Genomic DNA, 20002 nt, shown 5'->3' on the forward strand with positions numbered 1-20002 from the left:
CCGCCTCAGGCGGCGTCGAGCCTGCGCAGAAAAAAGCAAGCGGCCTGCGGCTTCGCCTTTCGCTCGTCGCAATTGTGGGGTTTTTCGTCAGGGGTAGACGACGGTGACGGTGAACTTTCGTCTGTCCGCGGGGATGTGGGCGCTGTTGATGCGGGAGCTCTTCGAAGTCGACTCCTCGACGTGGCGCTCGAGGAGGCGCCTGACGACGCCGACCTCGAAGAGGAGGGACAAGAGGCCGTTGCAGGCGACGAGCTGCAGCAACTTGAGACGGAAGTCGCGCGGAATCGCCGAGACGCGCAGGCGCAGCCACGACGCCAGAAACGCAAAACTCGGCGCGATCACGGCTGGCAAGTCGCTCGGCGCAAAAAGCAGAAACGCGACCGACGCGAGGAGTAAAAGCGCCATACCCGCGAAGCACTGGTGATTCGTCCATATCGCTGCAAGCACCAAAAACCGCGAGAGACAAGCGCTGCTGAAAAGGCAAACACCGAGCGAGTGCGGTAGCCGAGAGGGAGAGCCCACACAAGGCAGACGGTGTAGAAAGCAGCGACGACGCTGCGGCAAGAAGAAAATAGCGGCAAGTTGAACCAAGGCAACACACACGCCGAACTAAAACACGCAACGTTAATCGAAATACACAAAAACTTCACCTACAAGACGCAATCCCGACAGTTACACCAACGCATGCAGGTATGAGTCCATATATCCATCATGCCATACATACATGCGTGCATTTACATACATTCACATACATACATACATACATACATACATACATACATACATACATACATACATACATACATACATACATACATACATACATACATACATACATATATGTATGTCGAATGCGTTGAGAATGCGCCTGCTGACGTTGTTCGATACGTAAGCCGCCTTGGCACTGCATGGTGACCTGCGTGTTTCCTTCAACACAGGCATGCGCAGAGGCGCCAGCAAACGTGCGGCAACCGCCGCTCACCTTTATAACCTGCGTTCGCAGGAGTGCGGATCGGATTCCGCGAGGGGAGCGTCGCTTACCTTTTCTCCACGGAAAGCTCGAAGAGGTGAAGGCGGCGCAACAGAAGATGTATTGCATGGACGAAACGAGAAAGACGACGGTATTCTCGAAGCCCGCCAGGCTGTCGCCTCCATCCACTGCAGCCACGGACGACGCGCGCAACAAGTCTGAAAGCTCAGCCATACCTCGTCTCGGCACCACGGCAGCGCGGCAAGCCCTCTAACAGTCATTACAGACGAGGCACCCGATATCGGCATATGTTTACGCACACATATGTACAGATATACGTATATATATATATATATATATATATATATACATAGATAGATATGAACAGATATACATATACAGAGAAACAAATATATGATGTATGGGCGTCTTGGACAGGTACGCAGCGCAGCCGGTCGACACGATCGCTGAGTCCGAGACGAACTCAGAAAGATTCCTCTCGATTTCTCCTGAGTTCTTCTGATTCGATTTCCGTGCAACTCTGCATGGCGTCTTCAGAGAGGCCGTTTGACGACTATGCTCGAAAAACCTCCCACGGTCTGTAACTCTAAAAACGTGTCTTCCACTCCTCACCGTGCGAGGTATCCGGGATGAAGGGTACGTAGAAAGGCTGCCGGCAAAGCAGCACGAGCGCGAGAATTTGAAAAAACACTTGAATGACCAGCTGAACATAATTAAATAGCCACAACAGGGCGTTCTCAGTCTACAGAAGGCACGAAATGCGGGCGAGCACAATCACATACATATACATATACATATATATCTGATTATTTATGCACAACGCCGAAAAAGGCGAACGATGCGGAAGCTACGCCGAAGGCGTGTGTGGTAGGCAGCTGAGAAGATCGCAACACCGACAAAGGAAGGCCAAGTCTGCAGCCTCAGGCCTCGCAGGCAAAGCGAAGGCTCCTACTTGTCGACTCGTCGCCGTGAAGAGATGACCGGCACAACTTTCGTGTCCCTCCTGGATGTGTCTTAGCGTTCCGATATACTTCTGAAGCATCTTGTGCATTTGTTAGTGTTCAACATCTAGTTAGAGAGGTAGCAGCAGGATGCCACCACTGTGTATATATATATATGTATATATATATATATATATATATATATATATATATATATATATATATATATATATATATATATATATATAGGTCTGCATTGCGCCTCATAATCATATACGTATGTATGCCTGTACACATATGCAAATAGGCGTAGCTACGCGAGTCACGGAGTTAGACAGTCAGGGTGCTGCGACTGAAGCGCGGACAAAGAAAAAGCAAAAAAGCGAGCAGGCCCTCTCCCGCGGCCGTGGAGGAAATCGCTTGTCTGCGCCCGCCTCGCCGTACTGGGCATGCACAACAACGTGCGAGCGTATTATCTTGATCTCTGATTGCATTTCTCGCCGTCAGCGACTGTCCTGTTTGGCGTTACCTGCCCAAGGAGCGAGACGAGGATCGGCGCCGAGACGAGACTCCGCGGCGGCGTGAGCGGCGACAGCGAGTCTGCCGCATTTGTCCGCGCGAGTGTCACAGAGAGAGGGAGAATGGTGAACAAGTCGATCCACATGTACTGCAAGCGAAGCACAAGAAAAAACACGCGTCGGTGGATGGCAAACTGTCTCCACCTTTTATGTCTCCAAGCTTTACCCCAGCCCTACACTGGGTGCACGGAAGGCGCCTTGCACTCTGCGCGAGAGAGGTCATCCCGCCGCTGTCGTCTGCGGGAGAACCGATAGAGAGCGCTGGCCGCTGGATGAGACGCGTGACGCAAGGAATCACATCCGAGCGTGCGCGGCGGTTTCATCGCACATGCATCAAGCGGATGCCTTGGAACAGCTCCGCAGACGCAAGGGGGGAGCAGAGAGTCGACGGCGCTCTCGGCTTAGCTCCACGCCGTCTTCAGGCAAAGACAGCTCCTCCGATTCAGACCGCTCCTCCGATTCAAAGCCGCAGAGTCAGTGAGAAAGGAACGAGAGAACAGCCGCACACGGGAGTGTGTTGGACTCTCAGGCCGCAGCCAAGAGGAAGCGCGGGAAAGAAGACGACACAGAGGGCAGCGCAAAGAGAAAAATGACCCACTCTCGTCTCGCCGTCCCGCGGCGCTCCTCCTCACGTGGGTCTGCCGCGTTTTCTCTCTCTCCCTCCGCTCTCGGCGTCGCGCCGGCTCTGCGGCATCGCGTGTCTTCTTGCGCACGCGGTGTCCGCCGCACGCCAGACGCGGGTTTCTAAGTTTCTTTTTCTCCTTCTCCCTCCATCTGTCTGTCTCTTTGTCTTCTCCTGTTCACTCACTTGCGCGTCGGTCAGGTTGCCAGCCTGCGCGTAGAGAAGCAGCACGGAGGTGAACTGAATCACCGAGTAGCAGGCAATGAACTTGAAGGTGCTGAAGCTGTTCATCACCATGCAGCGCCCCTCGAGCAGCAGCTGTACCGTCGCCCACAGCGAGACCGCGGAAAAGGAGGACGCCAGCGAGGCGCCGCTGGGCAACGCGGGCTCCTCGCGCGCCGCAGACGACGCGCGCAAGCGCTCACCCATGACCGATGGCGGCAAAATCGAAACCTGCGGAGGCCAGCGACGACGCGCACGCGAAGCAAAGCCGAGATGAGCAGACGAAACGCAGGAAAAACCCGCAAATTTTGAGAAACACAGAAAGCCGTGCACCGACTGCGCCTCGCCGTGCGACCGGGGCTGCTCGCCGAACCGAAAAAAGCGAAAGAGGAAAAAACAGAAAACAGAAAAGGCCGTTCAGCGGTGCGTTCCCCCGTCAGGATGCCCCCTGTGGTGCGGCAGCTGCACATCCTGCGTCACGCATCCGGGTGGCTGCAGGCGCTTAGGGCCACGCAGGGGCACAGAGGCTCGGACCGAGTGCAGGAAAAAACGGAAAAAAGAAGGGGAGCATCTGAGGTCCCGATCTCTCGTCCAGCAGCTGAACTCCCTGTGGGCAGATCCGCCTCGCTGCGTGCGCCTCCTTACCCCGACATCCGCTTGCTTGATCGCGACGGCGTCGTTCGTCCCGTCGCCGCACATGGCCACGAAGGGCTCGGCTGGGAGATCTTGGAGCGCGGAGATGAACTCGCCTTTGTCCTGCGGACTCGCCCTGCAGAGGACGACGGTCTGCCGCACCACGTACTCGTAGAGCGACATGTGGAAGACGAAGGCGTGACCCGCGTCCTTCTTCGTCTCCTTGCGCGCCGCCTCGCACGCCAGCAACGCGTCGCTGCACCCTGCCGCAGCCGCGTGGTCAGAAGACGGCGGAGGCGTGGCCTCTGCAGCCGAGCGCTTGAGCGACCAGCGCGTGTAGAAGGCCGCCGGCTGTTGGTGGCGCTGCAGCACGCGGAGTTGAAGCGTCAAACCCTCCCATACGTTGACTGGGGGGGCGTGCGGCGAGTGCAAACGCGCAGGCGAGTCCTGAGACAACGCGGGCGTCGCCGTGGTTCCTTTGCAAGCCTCTCGCGCGACAGCGACGGCGACGCCGTCCGCGAGATCGCCGGTGTCTTCTTCTCCAGTTGGCCTTCCTTCGCCGCCTTCTGCTTGAAGTTCTTTGCGCTTCTCAGTTGCCTCCTCTCCCCCCAACACGTGCGGGGCTTCAGTCTGCGGCTCGTTCTTCGCGCCCGTCCGCACCCGTCGCGAGGCCTCAGTCGCTTCGCTTTGTCTCATTTCTTGTCCGGCTGCGTGCATCTCCTCGCGTCGTTTCCGGTCGGGCTTCTTCGCCTTCGTTCCTTCGCCTTCTGACCCTTTCTGCTCCAAGTCATGGTAGTCGTCTTTTCCGCCTTCTGTCTGTTCAGGTCCCCCAGCCCCCTCGATGTCCTCTTCGTCGCCACGCCGAGAGTGCGCCGCGTGCAAGTCCTCTACGCGTTGTCTCTTCATCCGCCGCCGTCGGCGCTCGCCGTGGCTGCCTGTTTCTGCCTCTTCGACCTCTTCGAGCGACCCCCCGGGCGACGCTCTCGTTGTGCGCTGCGCCTCTCCGCGCTCCTCCGCCACTTTCCCTCGCGTTCCGTCGTCTTCGGCCCGCCGGCTTCCGGTGCGCTCTCGCGCGCGTTCTCCTCTCCTTTCGTTTTGCCCGCCGGGCGATGCGCCACCGCCGTCGGATTCGTCCACCGACGCCGCGTCTCCGCGTCTCCCCTCGCTTCCGCTCTCCACGCCGCCGCGGCTCACGAGCGTTGGAGCCGAGAAGGCGAGGCAGGTCGCGGCGTGCGGCGGGTCGCCAAAGGCCGCCGCGGAGCTCGGGAGATGCAGCAGCGCAGAGGCGGTCGCGACGATTGCGGCCTCGTCCTTCTCCTCCGCCGTGGGGGCCTGCGGGCGGCCGAGGCACTCGAAGAAGGCGTCGCCAAACACGTTCTCCTTCTCCTCTGGAGGCAAGAGCGGCGCGAGGCTGGAGGCCTGCGCGCCGCGCTCCTGCTCGGCGCGCTGGAAGAAAGACGGGAAGCAGTCCACGCGCGACAGCGGCGGCAGGTCGCTCGACTCCTGAAAGGGGGGGGGAAGTACTCGCCAGGCGAGAATAAATGGTGGTAGGCCTGCGTCTTTTGCAGCTCCTGCTGAACTAGACACACGAGCGCCTCAGGCGACGCCAGCGACGACGTCAGCAGCGGAGAAGCCAGCGATCTCGCCTCTGCTTGGAGCGCCTCTTCCCGCTCGCTCGCCGGCGCGCCGTCCCGGTCTGCGCCCGCCGCCGCGGCGCAGCAGCCGAGCGCGGCCCCCGGCGCTGCCGCGGCTTGGAGGAGCCCAGTTCGGCGGTCTCCTCGCTCGTGGCTGCCCTCGTCGCTTCCGGCTGCCTCCTCGCTCGACAGCGCGTGTAGCTGCGGCGGTGGGAGCAGGAGCTTCGAGGCGTAAAGCGACTCGGCAAGAACTGGCGACCGCAGGCGCGCGGTCGACCGGAGCAGCGCAGACGAGAGTGGAAACAGAGACGACAGCGCGAGCGGCTCTTCCTCTCCCGGGCTCCGAAAGCGAAATGCATGCCGTGGGGGCGGCGGGCGGTGGAGCGAGCGACGCGAACTCCCCCCTCGCCTCCGCTTCGCTTCGCCCACCGCAGACGGGCCCTGGGCGGTTTGGGCGGCGCCCTGTGTCTCTTCGTGCCCGCCCCCGCCACCCTTCGCCGCCTGCTGCTGCGGCTCCACGTTTTCCGCGCCGCCTGCCTCGCCGGCTCTCGCCTTCTCGCACGCCGCTCTGCGACGCCTGCGCGCCTGCCGCCTCTCCGCACCGATCTCCGGCTCGCGCTCGTCTTCATCCGACGCGCCGCCGGCGTCTCCGTCTCTTCTGCGCGTCTGTGACTCCTCCCCCGCCGCGTCGGCTGCGCCTGCGCGGGGATGCGAAATCGCCTCTTCGGTGTGCGAGAAGACACTCCCCGGCTGCGAGGCGGACAAGGAACCCGGGGCGCGCGTCTCGCCGTCGCGCTGGTGCTGCCGCAGGAGCGACACAGCCACGCCAGGGAACATGAGCGCCTCCACGACGGTGCGCAGCTGCTGCTCTTCTTCGCGGCGCCTTTCTTCCTCATCCCGCTCCTCTCTCTCGAGTGCACCTCGACTGCGGGCGGCGGCGTCGCACGCCCGACTCGCTGCCGCGCCTCCGCGGTCTACCTCCTGGTCGGTTTCATGCCGCCGAGCGCGGCCTTCGCGCGGCCTCGCAGGCTCGCGAGCGTCGTCGCGCTCCCCTCTGCTGCGCCTTCCCGCACGTTTCCTTCGGCGGCGCACGCGCTCTTCGCCGGCTTCTGAGCGCGAGCCCCGCGGCGCCTCCAGGCCGGCGTCGCCTTCGTGTGGCAGGAGCCGCCGCGCCTCGTCCCTTCTGCGGAAGAACGGCCACATGAGGAAGGAGAAGAACTTGGAGTGCCGCTCGGTCTCCGCCGGCGCGTCGCGCCTGTGTGCGAGTGCGGTGTGCGCCGGCGCGCTGTCGCCCCCGCCCTCCTCGCTCTCGCTCGAAGACACGTAAATCCCGCGGTCGCGCTTCTCTCTCGCCCCTGGGCTCCGCAAGCCTCCGCCAGGCCGCCGCAAGCTCTCTGCGTCCGCTGCGCACGAAGTGGGGAACCCTTCGCTCGTCTCCAGAAAAAAATCGATGCCCGAAAAGACTGTCTCTCGCCGGCGCCGCTCGCCCCTCGTGCGGCGACTCGACGCGCGACTCGTCTCGCGCTCCAGCGTCGGCGGAGGCAGCAGAAGCGACCCCCCTGCCGAGCCCCTCAGACCGCCCTCGCCCGCGGACGCGCCTCGCCTCTCCATTCCTCGCGGCGGCGCGACGGACAGCTGGCGGGTCTCGAGGGTCTCCTCGGCCCCGGAAGGCCGCGTACGGACTGCCTGCGCGTCTCGCAGCGTCCGCGGCGCGAGAGGCGTCGCTAGAGAAGCGAGCGGCGCCGAGTCGTCGCCCCGAGGGGGCGAGGCGCAGCTTCCGGATTCGTCGGGAACGCGCCAGGAGGAGACGTGATCATCTTCTTCGTCATCCCACAGCATCTCGCCGTCCCCAATCTCCACGTCTGCATGCTCTCCCTCTTCTTCTTCGTCGCCTCTCCGCCTGCGGCCCTTCCCTCTTCTGCTTCTCTGCGGCGTCGCCGAAGGCCGCCAGGGCCTGGCGCCGGCATACGGAGGAGGCACGCGCGCCTCAGAGGCGACTGAGAAGAACGGCAAGCGCCCGCACGCATTGGGGCGGTCGCCGAGCGCTCTCGAGACCCCCCCGCCAGTCGAGCCTGGCGGATGGCAGCCGGCGCGAGGCTCAGGGCGCGCGGGCGAGGTCGACGAGGACAGAGCAGAAGCGTCGCTCACCCCCACCCCTTCTTCACGTCCTTCCCGCGGGTGGATGACCACGACTACGTCCTGCCTCGCGGATTCGCATCTGGCCTCTTCAGCGTCTTCCGAGTTGCGCGGCGAGAAGCTGCCGAGGCCCGAGGGCGGGTCCGCGCCTCCTCTCCCCCTCTCACGCGCCGCTTTCGCGCACGGCGAGTCTCCTTCGCCGTCGCTGGCGCTCGCGGCTGCCTCCACGTCGTCGCTGTCGCCGTCTTCGCCGAGGCACTTCTGCGCCTCGAGGATCTCCTGCTGGTGCTTCCGCACGCGCGCGACGACCTGGTCGCACTCCTCGACGTACGGGAAGTGCGTCAGCGCCTGCAGGCGCTTCAAATGGCGAAACGCCCGGCCGGTTAAGACCAGCGACGCCGAGCGGATGTCTGGCAGCTTCGCCAGCAGCACGCGCAAGTCGAACGAGGACTGAGACGCACACGAGGCAGCAGCGCCAGGCGACGCTGCCGGCTGTAGCGCGTGCCCCGCGGCGTCGCCGAGCGCGTTGTCTGCGTCGCCTGCGTGGCTGAGCGGCGCCTCGCGCTCGAAGCTCTCGCGCGCCGCATGCGTCTGCGGAAGGAGAGTCCACAGCAGGTACTCGGGACCGCCCACGTGGCCTTCGCCTTGCTCAGTCTGGTAGACGTCGCCGAGGATGATGACAGGGGAGCTGTGAACACGCACAGGAGGCGGCAGAGAACTCGACAGCCACGCATGAGACACGCGCAATGGAGCGGACAGGCTCCGCGGCAGCACAGACGACGGGGACGAGGGAAATGCAAAGAAGAGACGAAAACCGCAAGGAAGGCGTCAGAGCCTGCGCACATGGGACAAGCAACTGAAGCAAGCAAGCCTAGACCCCAGATCCTCGACCAAGAAGCCGGCAACAAAACTGGACAAAACTCAAGCGCTTCGTATCACGAACTCGCTCGAGGAGGCGCACAGAGTGACCAGGAGGGCTTGAACAATGAAAGCAAAAAACTCGAGCAGAAAGGGCCCTAAACACAAGTACTGTGGAGCGCCCGAGCCCCAATGCCGTCCCTGCTCTCCCTCTTTATCTTTTCTTTTGTTCGTTTCTTGTCTGATTCGTCTGTCTTTCTCAAGACGCTTCCCTCGCATGCGCGCTCTCGTGCGCCTGCTTGAGCTCTCTCCCTTCTCCTCGTTTTTTTTCTTTCCCTGTTTCGCTCCATAGCCCCTCTGCCTCCCCGTCGCGTCTCCCCCCCCCCCCCCGCTCTTCTCTCTCTTCTTCACTTACTCGTCGAGTTCGTCTTCCGGGGGCCCTTGCTCGGTCTCGCACTCCGCGCCTGGCGGCCTCTGTCGCGGCGCGGCGCGTGTCATTTTTGCGTTTTCTTCCTCTGTGCCTTCTGCGGTTCCTTCTCTCTCTGCGCGCGCTCTCTGCGCCGCAGCCTCTCTCGCGGGCGCCCGTCTGTCCGGTGCGCTGTCAGCGCGTTGGCGCGGGTCGCGACTGCATTTTCTTCTTCCGCTTGCGTCCTCCGCCGTGTCTGACAGGGGCGCCGACACCACGACGCGGAAGGGGAGGGCCGTTTCGTCGTCCGCGCCTCTGCCGCCCGCGCCCATCGCCCACTCGCCCCCGCCCTCGAACGACAAAGCAGAGAGAGCCGCGCCAGACTGAGCCCTGTCTCCGCGCGGTTCCGCGGCGTCCTCCGCAGCCCCCTCGGCGCCCAAACACCCCGCCGCGAGTCTCTCGCCCTCCTCCTCAGTGGAATGCAGCAGTCGCGCGCAGAACTCTTCGCCGAAAATCGCTCGCGCCCGCACCCGCCGCGTCGCGCGGCCTGCCAGCGCCCGCCACAGCGCCTGCGGAGAGCAGGACGCGAAGGCAGTCGACAGGGCGCGCGCCGGTTCCACGGCCAGCGCCCGCCTCAAAGTCGACTGCGCCTCTCCCCGTCCCCCAGGCACACGCGCCGCGAAGAGGCCTCTCCGCCCCGAGCGCCTCTCCGCGCCTCTCCTCTGCCCCTCGGCATCCGCCTCGCCCGTGTCGGTTGCGGCTTCACGCTGGCGCGTGGGTGCGGCCTGCAGCGGCTCTTTGCGGCTCGACGAGTTGGGCGCGAAGCCGAACAAACCGCACTGACGGGCGACGGCAATCGAGGTCAGCGGATGGTCGCCAGTCGCGATGCGCACGGCGCACTGCGCCTGCAGCAGAGTCGCAATCACCGCCTGCGTCTCCGGCTTCAGCTGGTTCGTGAAGAGCGCCAACCCCAGAAACGTCAAGCCCAGCTCCGCGGCCTCCCGCGAGATGCACCGCGCAGTCCGCGCCCGCGCCTGCGCGCCCGCGGGCTGCAGTGCCCGCCCCGCCAGCGCGATAACGCTGTAGACACTCGCACGCGCGACGCGGCAAAGCAAACATCAAGAAAGAAAAGCCGCACAGCAAGCAGCGATGCAGGGCGAGAAAATTTGCCCAGAGTCGAGGCACGCGAAGCAGAGAAACGCGAGAAGCGTGCGAATCCATGCCTTGGCGTGGGTCTTGATCGCCGTAATTGTCCTGGTTTCAGTCGGTTTTCGTGTAAATAATTATCGTTTTGCTTCTCGAGGGGCAGTCGAAAGCTCTAACCCCCCCCCCCTCCTCGAGCTCCTGAAGCTGTATCTATCAAATATGAAGTAGTATCGAAAGGTCTGTATCTGAGACGGATTGCGCTGCGGAGGGCGGCACAGAGTCAGACGCACACGCGCTGCAGCCGCCTCGCGTGCCGCTTCTTGAAAGCGAAGTGCCTACCGATAGCCTGAGGCGGAGAAGTGATGCAGCTTGTCGTCCAAGTCCTCAGGGAGCGTGTGGCGGTCGCAGAGCGTGCGCAGCATCTCCGTGCTGCCCTTACAATAGACCTGCGGAGAAAAACGAACGAAAAAGACGGACACAAACAGAAACGCCAATCAGTCCATGGATGCCCGTTGACACAGAAAGAATACGGCTTCACAAGCCAAGAATCGAGACAGAACGCATACACGCGGATATATATATGTATCCACATATGATTAGGGATGTAACCACAGATGTACAGATAAAGATGTATGCATATACATATACATGTTCACGGAGAGCTTACATACGCATACCAGCGCATACAAATCAACAAATACGTGCAGAGACAACGTTTGAGACACCACGGCAAGCGAAGAATGCGCGCGCAGGCGTGCCTCGTGGGAAGGGCCGCGCTAGGCCAAAAAGAGATATACGAGTGCGATGAGGAACAGAAGCCACGAAGAGTAGGTTGACCAATACCCGCTTCATCTGCCGCGCCGGAACGACGGAAAACGCACGAAATGAGGCGGGAAAAGAGATCAAGAGGGGCTCTTACAAAGTATTCGCCCGTGTCGTGGTCGCGCGCGATGACGCTCATGCGTTGAAGAGACGAATCGAAATCGAAGCGCCGCACAATCGCCTGCGCCCCTCGCTGAGAAAGAACAGATTTCGCACAAGACGCAGCGGCATTCTCGAAGGAGAGAAAGGCAGCCTCCGCACATAAGCCCACAGGTAGAGACTCTGTAAATTGCATCTCGCATGCGCACAGACGCGTAGGACGTATGCGCACGCAAAGACGGCGCGCCAAAGCGTCATCACCAGGCGTCCAGCCAGGTTTTTCTCTCGTCTGAATTCGCTGGTTGAGGTCAATATAAAGATTGATCACTATAAAAACATACGAATCTGAAGTTTGATACGCGCCTTTCCCCCAGCCTCTGCTCTCTGCAAGCTTCCCGGCGGGTCCCTGACCCGCCGCAGTCCGTGTCCGTTTAAAAAATTGTAAAATTTCTGTACAGTGCCGAGTTCGAGCGGAACGCGAAGGAAGCTGTCTCACCAGAGTGCGCCGATTTGCGTCTAGAGGATCTGGGGGCAGCATGAAGGTCAGGCCGGCGATCTCGCCGCCGGTCTCGGTTTCGCTTTGCAGCTGGCGAAAGGCCGCGTGTTCGTCTTCGACGTCGCCGACGACGACTGTCTCTCGCCGCCTCGGTGGCGGCACCGCATCACCTTTTCTAGTCGTCAAAGGAGACTCCGCAGCGTCCGCCGCGCGGGGAGCGAGCAGCGGCCGCAAGGGCGCCGTCAGCGCCGCCGCATCCCGCGTCGCGGCCTCTGCAGGTCGTTCTGAGTCAGTCCCCCGACCCATTGCCTCGTCCCCTCCCGTGGAGGCCTCTCCTGTCTCTCCGCGGCTCTCGCTGTCGGCTGTGTGGCTCTCGGCGCCGCCCGCGCCGTCGAGGAGCAGCCAGTTGGTGTGCGTGAGCATCTGCAGCTCCAGGGGGTCGCCCGCGATCTCGCCGCCGATCCGCAGCAGCGAGTGACAGACGCTCATGCAGCGCGTCAGGTGCTTCACGCAGTCGCACGCCGCTGCGCAGGCCGTGGTGCCCCCCAGAGGCGAACCTGCAGACGGCGACGACGCGGGCGACAGTGCGGACGCGGGCGACGCGCCAGCCGAAGGCAGGGCGGACGCAGAAGAGGCGCAGAGAACGCGCCAGTGGCGCTCGGCGCTCACGGCGGGTGAGACAGAGGTGGTGGAAGGCGTCGGCGAGAAGCAGGCGCGAGGCGACGCAAAGTCCGCGTCCGCGTCGTGCGCTTCTAAGGCGGGGGAATCCCCGCGTGGGGGCGGAGCGATAGCCGCCGCGCAGAAGTCCGCCGAGGCGCCTGCCTTCGCGTTGGCTGTCGCTCCGCCCTCTCCCTCGCAGGGCTGCAGAGACGCGCGCGGCGGAGAGGAGCGCTGCTGCCGCGCGGGCGCGGAGAGGGTCGCTGGAGACCAGGGGCTCGGGCGGCACGGAGAGACGCACTCAGGCGCCGCGAGCGTCACCTTCGAGCGAGGCCTCGCCTCTCCAGCGTCGCCTCGCGCTCGCGCGCCCGCAGCTGACCGCAGCGCCTCAGGCTTCATCAGCGGCAGGAAAAACGCCCTGCCTTCCTCCGCGGCCGCGCGACAGCTCCCCCCTTCGCCGGCTCCGCGTCGCGCGCCAGCGTCTCCCCGGTCACCGCCAGCCTCGCGGCCTTCGCCGTAGGCAGCGACCTCGAGAAGTGCAACGGGAGGCGTCTGCGAGTCCCTCGCGCCGAGAGGGGCTGGCTCTGCTGTCAGAGACGGCGCCGCGGTCGAGGGACAGCCCTGGCAAGACGGCAGACACGCCTCCATTCTCACGCCTTCCTCCGTCAGCGTGCCGGTCTTGTCGAAGCAGAGGCAGCGCACGTAGCCCCCCATGCCGAGGCGCGAAGGCGCGGTGCAGTAAACGCTATACAGCGCGTAGAGTCTGAGCAGCAGCAGCATCCGCGCACACATGTCGCATGCATGTCGAGCCTAGGACCCGCGCCGCCCGGTGAAACCGCAAAAAACAAGCCTGCAGCACGCGGACACGCGCAAAGATTCGGATGCAGATATCGGCGATTCAGCCCAGTCTGCTGCCTGCGCCGCCAGAAGCCGCGCGCGGTAAGAGGGGAACGCAGAGGCCGCGGCGAGCCTGAACCGGCGGCAGCCTCGCCACGGCCTCTGGGGGCAGCCGAGCTCGCGGGAAGCGAAGAAACGCGCTGGGGCAAAGAGAGAAAGAGGGCGTAGGCCGCGCCTACCTGCTGACGGCGACGGAGAGTCCTACGCTCATCGAGGCGGGCAGGGCGGGAGGCACTGCCGCGGTGAAGAGGTCAAACACACGGAAGAAAATTTCCTTCGGCGGCAGGCCCTGCAGGAGTGAGATCACCAGAGTGAAGACGGCGCCGATGCCCGCAAGGACGGACAGAATCGCGACAAACTTGAGCGCGTCTGCGAAAAAAAAAAGCCAGAAGGCGACCCCGAAAAGCCTCACACCCCACACCAACAGGAGCTCCCCCCATCCCCCCCCTTCCCCCCCGCAGCTTGTTTCTGCGACACGTGGGCGCCCTCCGCAGGCAGCCGCGCAAAAAAAAGCCAAAAAAGGAACCTGGCGCTACGCACAAAGGCCGAAACCGCCTAGGCACAAAGCCTCAAAGCCTGAAAGACGCCGACAGGCGGGCGGACGCCAGTATAGGATAGACGCATATGCAGGTTGAGATAGAAGCATAGAGAGATAGAGAGGCAGAGAGATGGAGAGAGATAGACGCAAATAGGCAGAGACGCGAGCAGAGGCATGTACCAGTCAACGGGCCCTGCGCGTGCGTAGGAACTGGCTCGCAAGGCGCGCAGAAGAAAGAAGCCTCCGCACCCGTTTCGAAGTCGATTCGCATAGCGGAGGGAAACAAGAGAGTGCGGAATGTGCGGCCCTGGGCTGTCGCGTATCCCACGCGGCACACTGCAGCAAAGGCAAGCGGCTCCTGCTCGGGAGAGGAAGGCCCCTGCGCGGACGACGGCGGGACTCTGACGGAGAGGACTTTCGTGCCCGCGAACAGCTGGTGGCGGGCGGCCTGCGAGAGACCGACGCGCGACACGCCGCAAAAACAGACAGAAAACCAGACGTGTTCACTCCCGCACGTCATCCACTGCGTCGCGCACGAAGCTCCATCGCAGCCGAGACACGCAGTTTCGCTTCCATCTCCTCCCCGAGGCTTGCGAGGTCTGAGCAGACATTCCCCTCAGACTGTCTCTGGCGCTGGAGACAGCGGAGCACAGAAAACGGCCGAGCTCTCTCGACGCGGAAGACCGAAAAACGCGCAGCGCCTGAAAGATTCACCTGCTCCAGGTTCAAGCCTCGCTCCTCGTCGCCGGAGCCGCGCCCCTCTGGCAGCGGCGTCTTCACGATGGGGAAGCTCTCGCCAGTCAAGCAGCTCTCCGTGACCACAACCTGAAAAAACGGAAAATCGAAGGCGCGCATCACGGACCATACCCCCAGAGCCGAAAAAAGAGACGCGCTGCAGCGAAAAACGAGCGAGAAAAGGAAGTCGCAGACACCCGAAAAACGAAGCGCCGAGAAGACAGAAAAGGCTGGTAGGGCGCCGCGGAATGAAATCTTTTGCCTCACCGTCCCGCGCAGAATGATCGCGTCGCAAGGCAGCACCATGCCGGTCGTTATCTCAAACACGTCGCCCACGACAAGATCCTCGGAGTCGATCTCCTCGACGACGATTTTCCGCTTTCTGCGCCGCGCGCTCGCGCCCTCATGGGCCCCGCTCCCTCCCTCGCCGCCAGAAGAAGGAGAAGAAGGAAGGCGAGGCAAAGGAGAAGACGAAGCGGCGCAGGTGTCTTCCCAAACAGTCCGGTGAACGGCGACCGAGCAGCGCTGCGCCGACATATCCCTGAGGCGAAGCAAGTTGTGCCTGCAAAAAAGAGAAAAAAGACGACTCGCGGGGAACGCGCTGCAAGGCGAAAGAGACATGGGCGAGCCTAGCGGGGCAAGAAACCGAAAAAAAGTGAAAAGAAAAGCAACGGATGCGATTGCGCTCAAGCACGCATGTTTCCTGACCTCCGCACGTGGAAACCAAAGCAGCCCGACGGCTCCCTAACAGCGATGAACTCCTCTTGCTGTGCATGTCTACTTTCATGGAAAAGCCGGATAAAGCAACACGCAAAAGTAGACAGGCGTACATGTCTCCTGTGTGAATTCACAAATCCGTAAGTAGACATTTATCTAAGCATATATACGTATAGGCATATATGTAAACTCCATAAATCAAATATTAAGATCAGCATAGTGACTAGACTATGCACATGCATAGCTATGTATCAGCCCCCTAATTACATGTCTACAGCAGCCGTGTGAATTCGAACAGTCAATCTGTGAACCCAGCGAGGGGCTCTGGCTTCCAGACCGCTGCAGCGTGGACAGCGCGGGCTCGACTGAGGCTTTCGATGCATATCGAGGCGAGACACGAGGCGCCGCCGCGCGTGTAGAGCGGCTACCTGGTTTGAACGCATTCGGCGACGGTTGAAACGGCGGTGATGAGGAGAATTGCAACGGCGTACTGGACGTAGTCATCCCAGATCCACAGCGCAATCGCGAGGATCTGAAACACGTAGAACGGATGCATCACGTCGTTCAGAATGAACGCCAGCAGCGAAGGGACTTGCACGCGAATGAGGCTGCTGCCAAACAGTCCCCGGCGGAGCCTCACGAGATCGGCGCTCGGCGGCGCCGCGAGAAGCCTCCGCCGCAGCTCCTCAGGCGGGAAGCAGACGTCGTACACCAGCGGCTTGAACGTCGACGACGGCGGGAGAGCCGCGCTGTGCAGAAACAAAAAAGGGAGAACACGAGAAAAAAGGCGGCGCTGTGCAGCAAAAAAGAAAGAAAAGACGAGCGAAGAGAGAGAAGAAAAGGGAACGGAGCGAACGCAAGGCCCGCCCCGGCACGCGACGCTGCAGACACACGCGATACACGTATATGCATGTATGCAGTAGTAGACACCTATATATCTATATATACGAATATGAATATATGGATACGTGTGTGTGGATGAGCGGGTGCGATGAATGTCCACGCACGTCTGCTGGATTTAAAAGATAGGTACGCCAGTCGATAGATCGCGCACACTCAAGAAGAAGACACAACGAAATCGCGTGCAAAAGAATTCAAGCCCTCCGCGCGCCTACCCTGAAGCAGCAGCTGCATCTCCCTCCGGCGCCTCGAGGATGTACCGAATGTACCGATACTCGAACATCCAGGCCCAAGACAGCCGCGTGTCAAACCCTGAATCGTCGCAATTCTCGGCGTTTGAGATCTCAAGCTCGCTGCTCGCTCTCCCCTCCGTTTCTGCACAGTCGTGCGCTTGCTCGCCCCCTGCCAGGGCCGCGGTACGTTTTCGAAATTTTTCATCTGGGTCTTGACTCGCTCCTCTCGTGCCTCCCGACTCCAAACCGGGGGTGACTTCCGCCGAGGCGTCCGAGAGCGACAGGAGACCTGAGTGCTCAAAACGCCTTCTCCTTTGCTCTGCGGGAGGCGCCGCGCGCAAAGGCAACGCGTCGACGGCAGCCCGCGAATAAGGGATGCGAGAGACCTTCACTTCGCTGAGAAAGAGACGAAAAAAGTCAAGAAGACGCAAGGGGCCATGCAGAGATCCGCAGGTAGACGAAACCCGAAAAGAAGTGAAATGCGCAGAAGGGGAGACAAAAAGATCGGGCGCAGAAAATTCATCGCCACGCCTACGCGTCCGCGTCTTCTCCGCTCCATCGAGGCTTCGAGTGGAGAGAGCGTAAAAGAAGAGTGCAAGAAGCACCGGTGAGTACGAGGGCAGAAAGCAAAGGCAGGCCGAGCCCCGAGAGAGGGAGCGTGAAGCAAAAATAGACGAACGCAACCGAAAACAGCTGCGGTTTTTGAGCTTGACTCGCAGAGAGCGAGACATCGAAAAACCCGCGAAAAGCGCAGAGGATCGAGGCAGCGCACGTTCTGTCTCTCTCTGATGGCATGGATGTATGCGCGTACGCAGAGGGAATCTAACGAGAAAAATCGACATCCCGCGACAGGTAGATGCTCGACTGAGTACGGACTACGCAACCAGCCCGCGCCATGTACAGACAGAACTGGCTCAAAGCACCTCCCTCCCCTTCTTGTCGCATGTCCGGCTGCCTGCATCCCCTTCTTCTCTCTACCAAAGCGCATTTGCAAACTGTTCCGCCTCGTGTGACTAGCTAGCTAGGCAGTCAGCGAGTTCCCTGTCGCCAGGCAGATGCGTTTGGAGCTGTCATCGATCCGTCGCTGGGGCGTTCGAGTCTCAACCGCAAGGCGCTGCCACGGGTTCGATGCCTACGTGTTCGCTTTTTTTGCTTACACGTGCCCTCCGTCTGCAGTGGCGAGTCGGAGGCGCGTCGCCTCGGGGAGGAAGCACTTGGCGTGCGTCCAGCGGAAAGCCCAGCGGCGGAACCAGTGAGCAAGAAGAAGAGCCACGCCGCCCGAAAGGAAGCCCAGAATCCAGAGGAGAAAGATGCGAAACGGGCGCCGGCGGAAAGGCTGGACCGCAATCACCCTGACGAAGGACGGAGAGGCACAGAATAAGGAGAGCGACATGCATGCGCGTCGGTCATTGGGGCCGTCGAGAGGGCGACACAGTGCGGCAGACACAGCGAGATACGCTCTTCAGAAACTGGTGCATGCACCTCTTTCGCAGTGCCAAAGAAAGCCAATCAACTGAGCACGAAAAACCGGAAAGAAAAGTCGATAGAGGGAGAGAAAGAGACAACAGGACGACACTGGCGCAGTATTCTCCCATATGTAGGTAGACAGATAGACAGAAAGATAGATAAAGTATATAGAGATAGATGTATGGTCACTACGTGCGAGCCGAAGACAGGCAGACAGCGCGGTCGCCTGTCTTGTGAGAGGCCGCACGCGCAGAAGGCGACGCCGCCCTGCAGCCACACGCTTTAAAGTGAAAGTTCTTGGGTTGACGTGGAGTGGCGTCATTCCTGTCGCTCGCCCTCCTTTCTCTCTGCTCTCATCACCGCCGAGATTCTGAATCTTGGCTGGCGCCGAGCGTACCTTTCTTGCAGCCGCAGCTCCTGAAGCTCGGGGAAGGTGTCGTATGCGACAAGAATCAAACTCTCTCTCTCGCCTCCTTGTTTTCTGCGCTCGCCCTCTCGCCGTGCTCCCTCCTCTCGGAGCTCTCCACTCTCTTGTGTACGCGCCTCTCTCGCTCGCCTGTGTCCTCCCACTTGATGTTCTCCTCTCCAGGCTGCCAAATCCTTCTCCGCCGACGAGAGGCTCGTGGCGCGGCGCGCCACCGCGCCCGGACGCGGTGCGGCCATGGCTCGATGAAGTCGAGGCGCGGCGAAGAATGAGGGAGGAAACGCGCGGTGCAAGTCGCTTGCGAAACGGGCTCTTCAGCACGCAGGGAGCCAGGGCGACGCGAGGAGGAGCTGTCGCCTCTGCAGCAACAGCGGCAACGGCGGACGACGAAGGCGGCATGCGAAGATCCCCGTGGCAGACAGCGATAAGAGAGGAGGCGACAAATCGAATCCAGGCAAAGGCACACGAGGGAAGCAGAGAAGATGCAGGCTGTACGTTGACACGCAGAGAGAGTACCACGAAGGGACACAGGGCCGCGTCAAGCGCCGCTGTGCATTTCTCCTCTGGAAGCGCGCGAAAGCGAGGCTCAGGAGGCGGGCAGCCTCGGGGTGATCTTGGAAAAAGGAAAAAAGGAAGCGCGACAACGATCCGTGCAAAAGCGCGGCGGCGGAGAGAGGGAAGGCGTCTTTCTCCGCACGTCGGTCGGCGGCGACCGTAGCTGAAAAAAACGTCAAACGAGCACTGGAGGACAGCCAGACAGACAAGGCAAACGAGGGAGACGACGACAAGAGAAAAGAAAGAGCTCTTGGTTGAGCCTCCTAACGAAAGCTGCTGTCAGGAGCCGCAACCCCGCCGGTAGGCTGGCAGGCCTGAGAGGCGTGCGGCAGGCGGCTGCATAGTCGCCACGAAACCGGTGGACACGGGACTTTTGCAGGCTGGAGAACCACAGATGAATCAGTCGGATGGCGGGGGAATCGGCAGGCAGTTGAAGGGCAAGAATGATCAGACTAACACAGCCTACGACTGGTACGATGTGCAAAGACACGGGTTTTTTTGAGCCGAGCGCATGTTTTGGTGCCACGAACGTGGTCATATGCGCCCATACATGGGCAGTACTGCATTGCCTTCGCAGAGCCGGCTTAGATGTTTGGAATGGCGTCATTGGACCCTAAAGCAGCAAATGGAAAAGCAAAATCCCATGAATGCTTCAGTTTTTGCAACGCAGCGTGCCTGTTCACCCCGATAATGTGCTAGGGATGCAACGCTGCGCATGCATGCCTAGCAGTCATCGACGATGTCTCTTTGCTTCTGCATAGACCCCACATGTTTTTCTCTCCAGAACATCTTCTTTCAATGTATGGCCGCACGACGACGAGTTCGAAGGCAGCTTCGTTCTGGTTACCCCGGACTGGAAATCAAACCTGCAGCCAATGTGAACAGGAAGGATTCGTCGGGTCAAGCCGGCGGACGGCATGGTGAAGACTGGAGTCTGCATGCAGGACGGCGACTTGAGTTATTCCATTGACCGCCTCGAGACCTCCGCCACAAAAAAGTCTCTTCCTGAGGAGTAGGTCTAATGAGAAATATTCACACGCCTCTTGTTTGCACGCTAGCGTATGCGGCCTCCAGGAACTAGAGTGTGGGCGGGCAGCGCGTTCCCAGCTTCGGAGGCCCAGCGTAGGATAGGCTGAGGCTGGCACTTGCAGTTTTTGCCACGCGGAGTGGATCCTTGAACTGACGCTGGAAAGAGTCTGGCATCTCTTGGGCTTAGGTTTCAAATCAAGCGATTGCGCTTTAAAGGGACAGGGTGTGCAGGAAAGGACGTACTGTCAGTGTGTGGACTAGTAGTG

At 61.2% G+C, this 20002-nt stretch overlaps 1 protein-coding gene across 1 annotated transcript; it reads right to left on the reverse strand.

Moving 5' to 3' along the window:
• Nucleotides 1–87: 87 nt before the first annotated feature.
• Nucleotides 88–18391, reverse strand: BESB_039940 (uncharacterized protein; the record flags this gene model as incomplete). Its single annotated transcript, XM_029362580.1, has 19 exons — nt 88–437; nt 1042–1188; nt 1604–1694; nt 2462–2599; nt 3319–3585; nt 4000–5490; nt 5577–8445; nt 9031–10101; nt 10507–10613; nt 11087–11182; nt 11585–13004; nt 13318–13507; nt 13926–14124; nt 14391–14501; nt 14679–14973; nt 15557–15877; nt 16244–16657; nt 17419–17613; nt 18126–18391. The coding sequence occupies 19 exons, from the start codon at nt 18389–18391 to the stop codon at nt 88–90; spliced, it is 10038 nt and encodes a 3345-aa protein (XP_029221545.1).
• Nucleotides 18392–20002: the final 1611 nt, after the last annotated feature.

This window comes from Besnoitia besnoiti, chromosome II (genome assembly GCF_002563875.1).
Source record: "Besnoitia besnoiti strain Bb-Ger1 chromosome II, whole genome shotgun sequence".
NCBI lineage: Eukaryota > Apicomplexa > Conoidasida > Eucoccidiorida > Sarcocystidae > Besnoitia > Besnoitia besnoiti.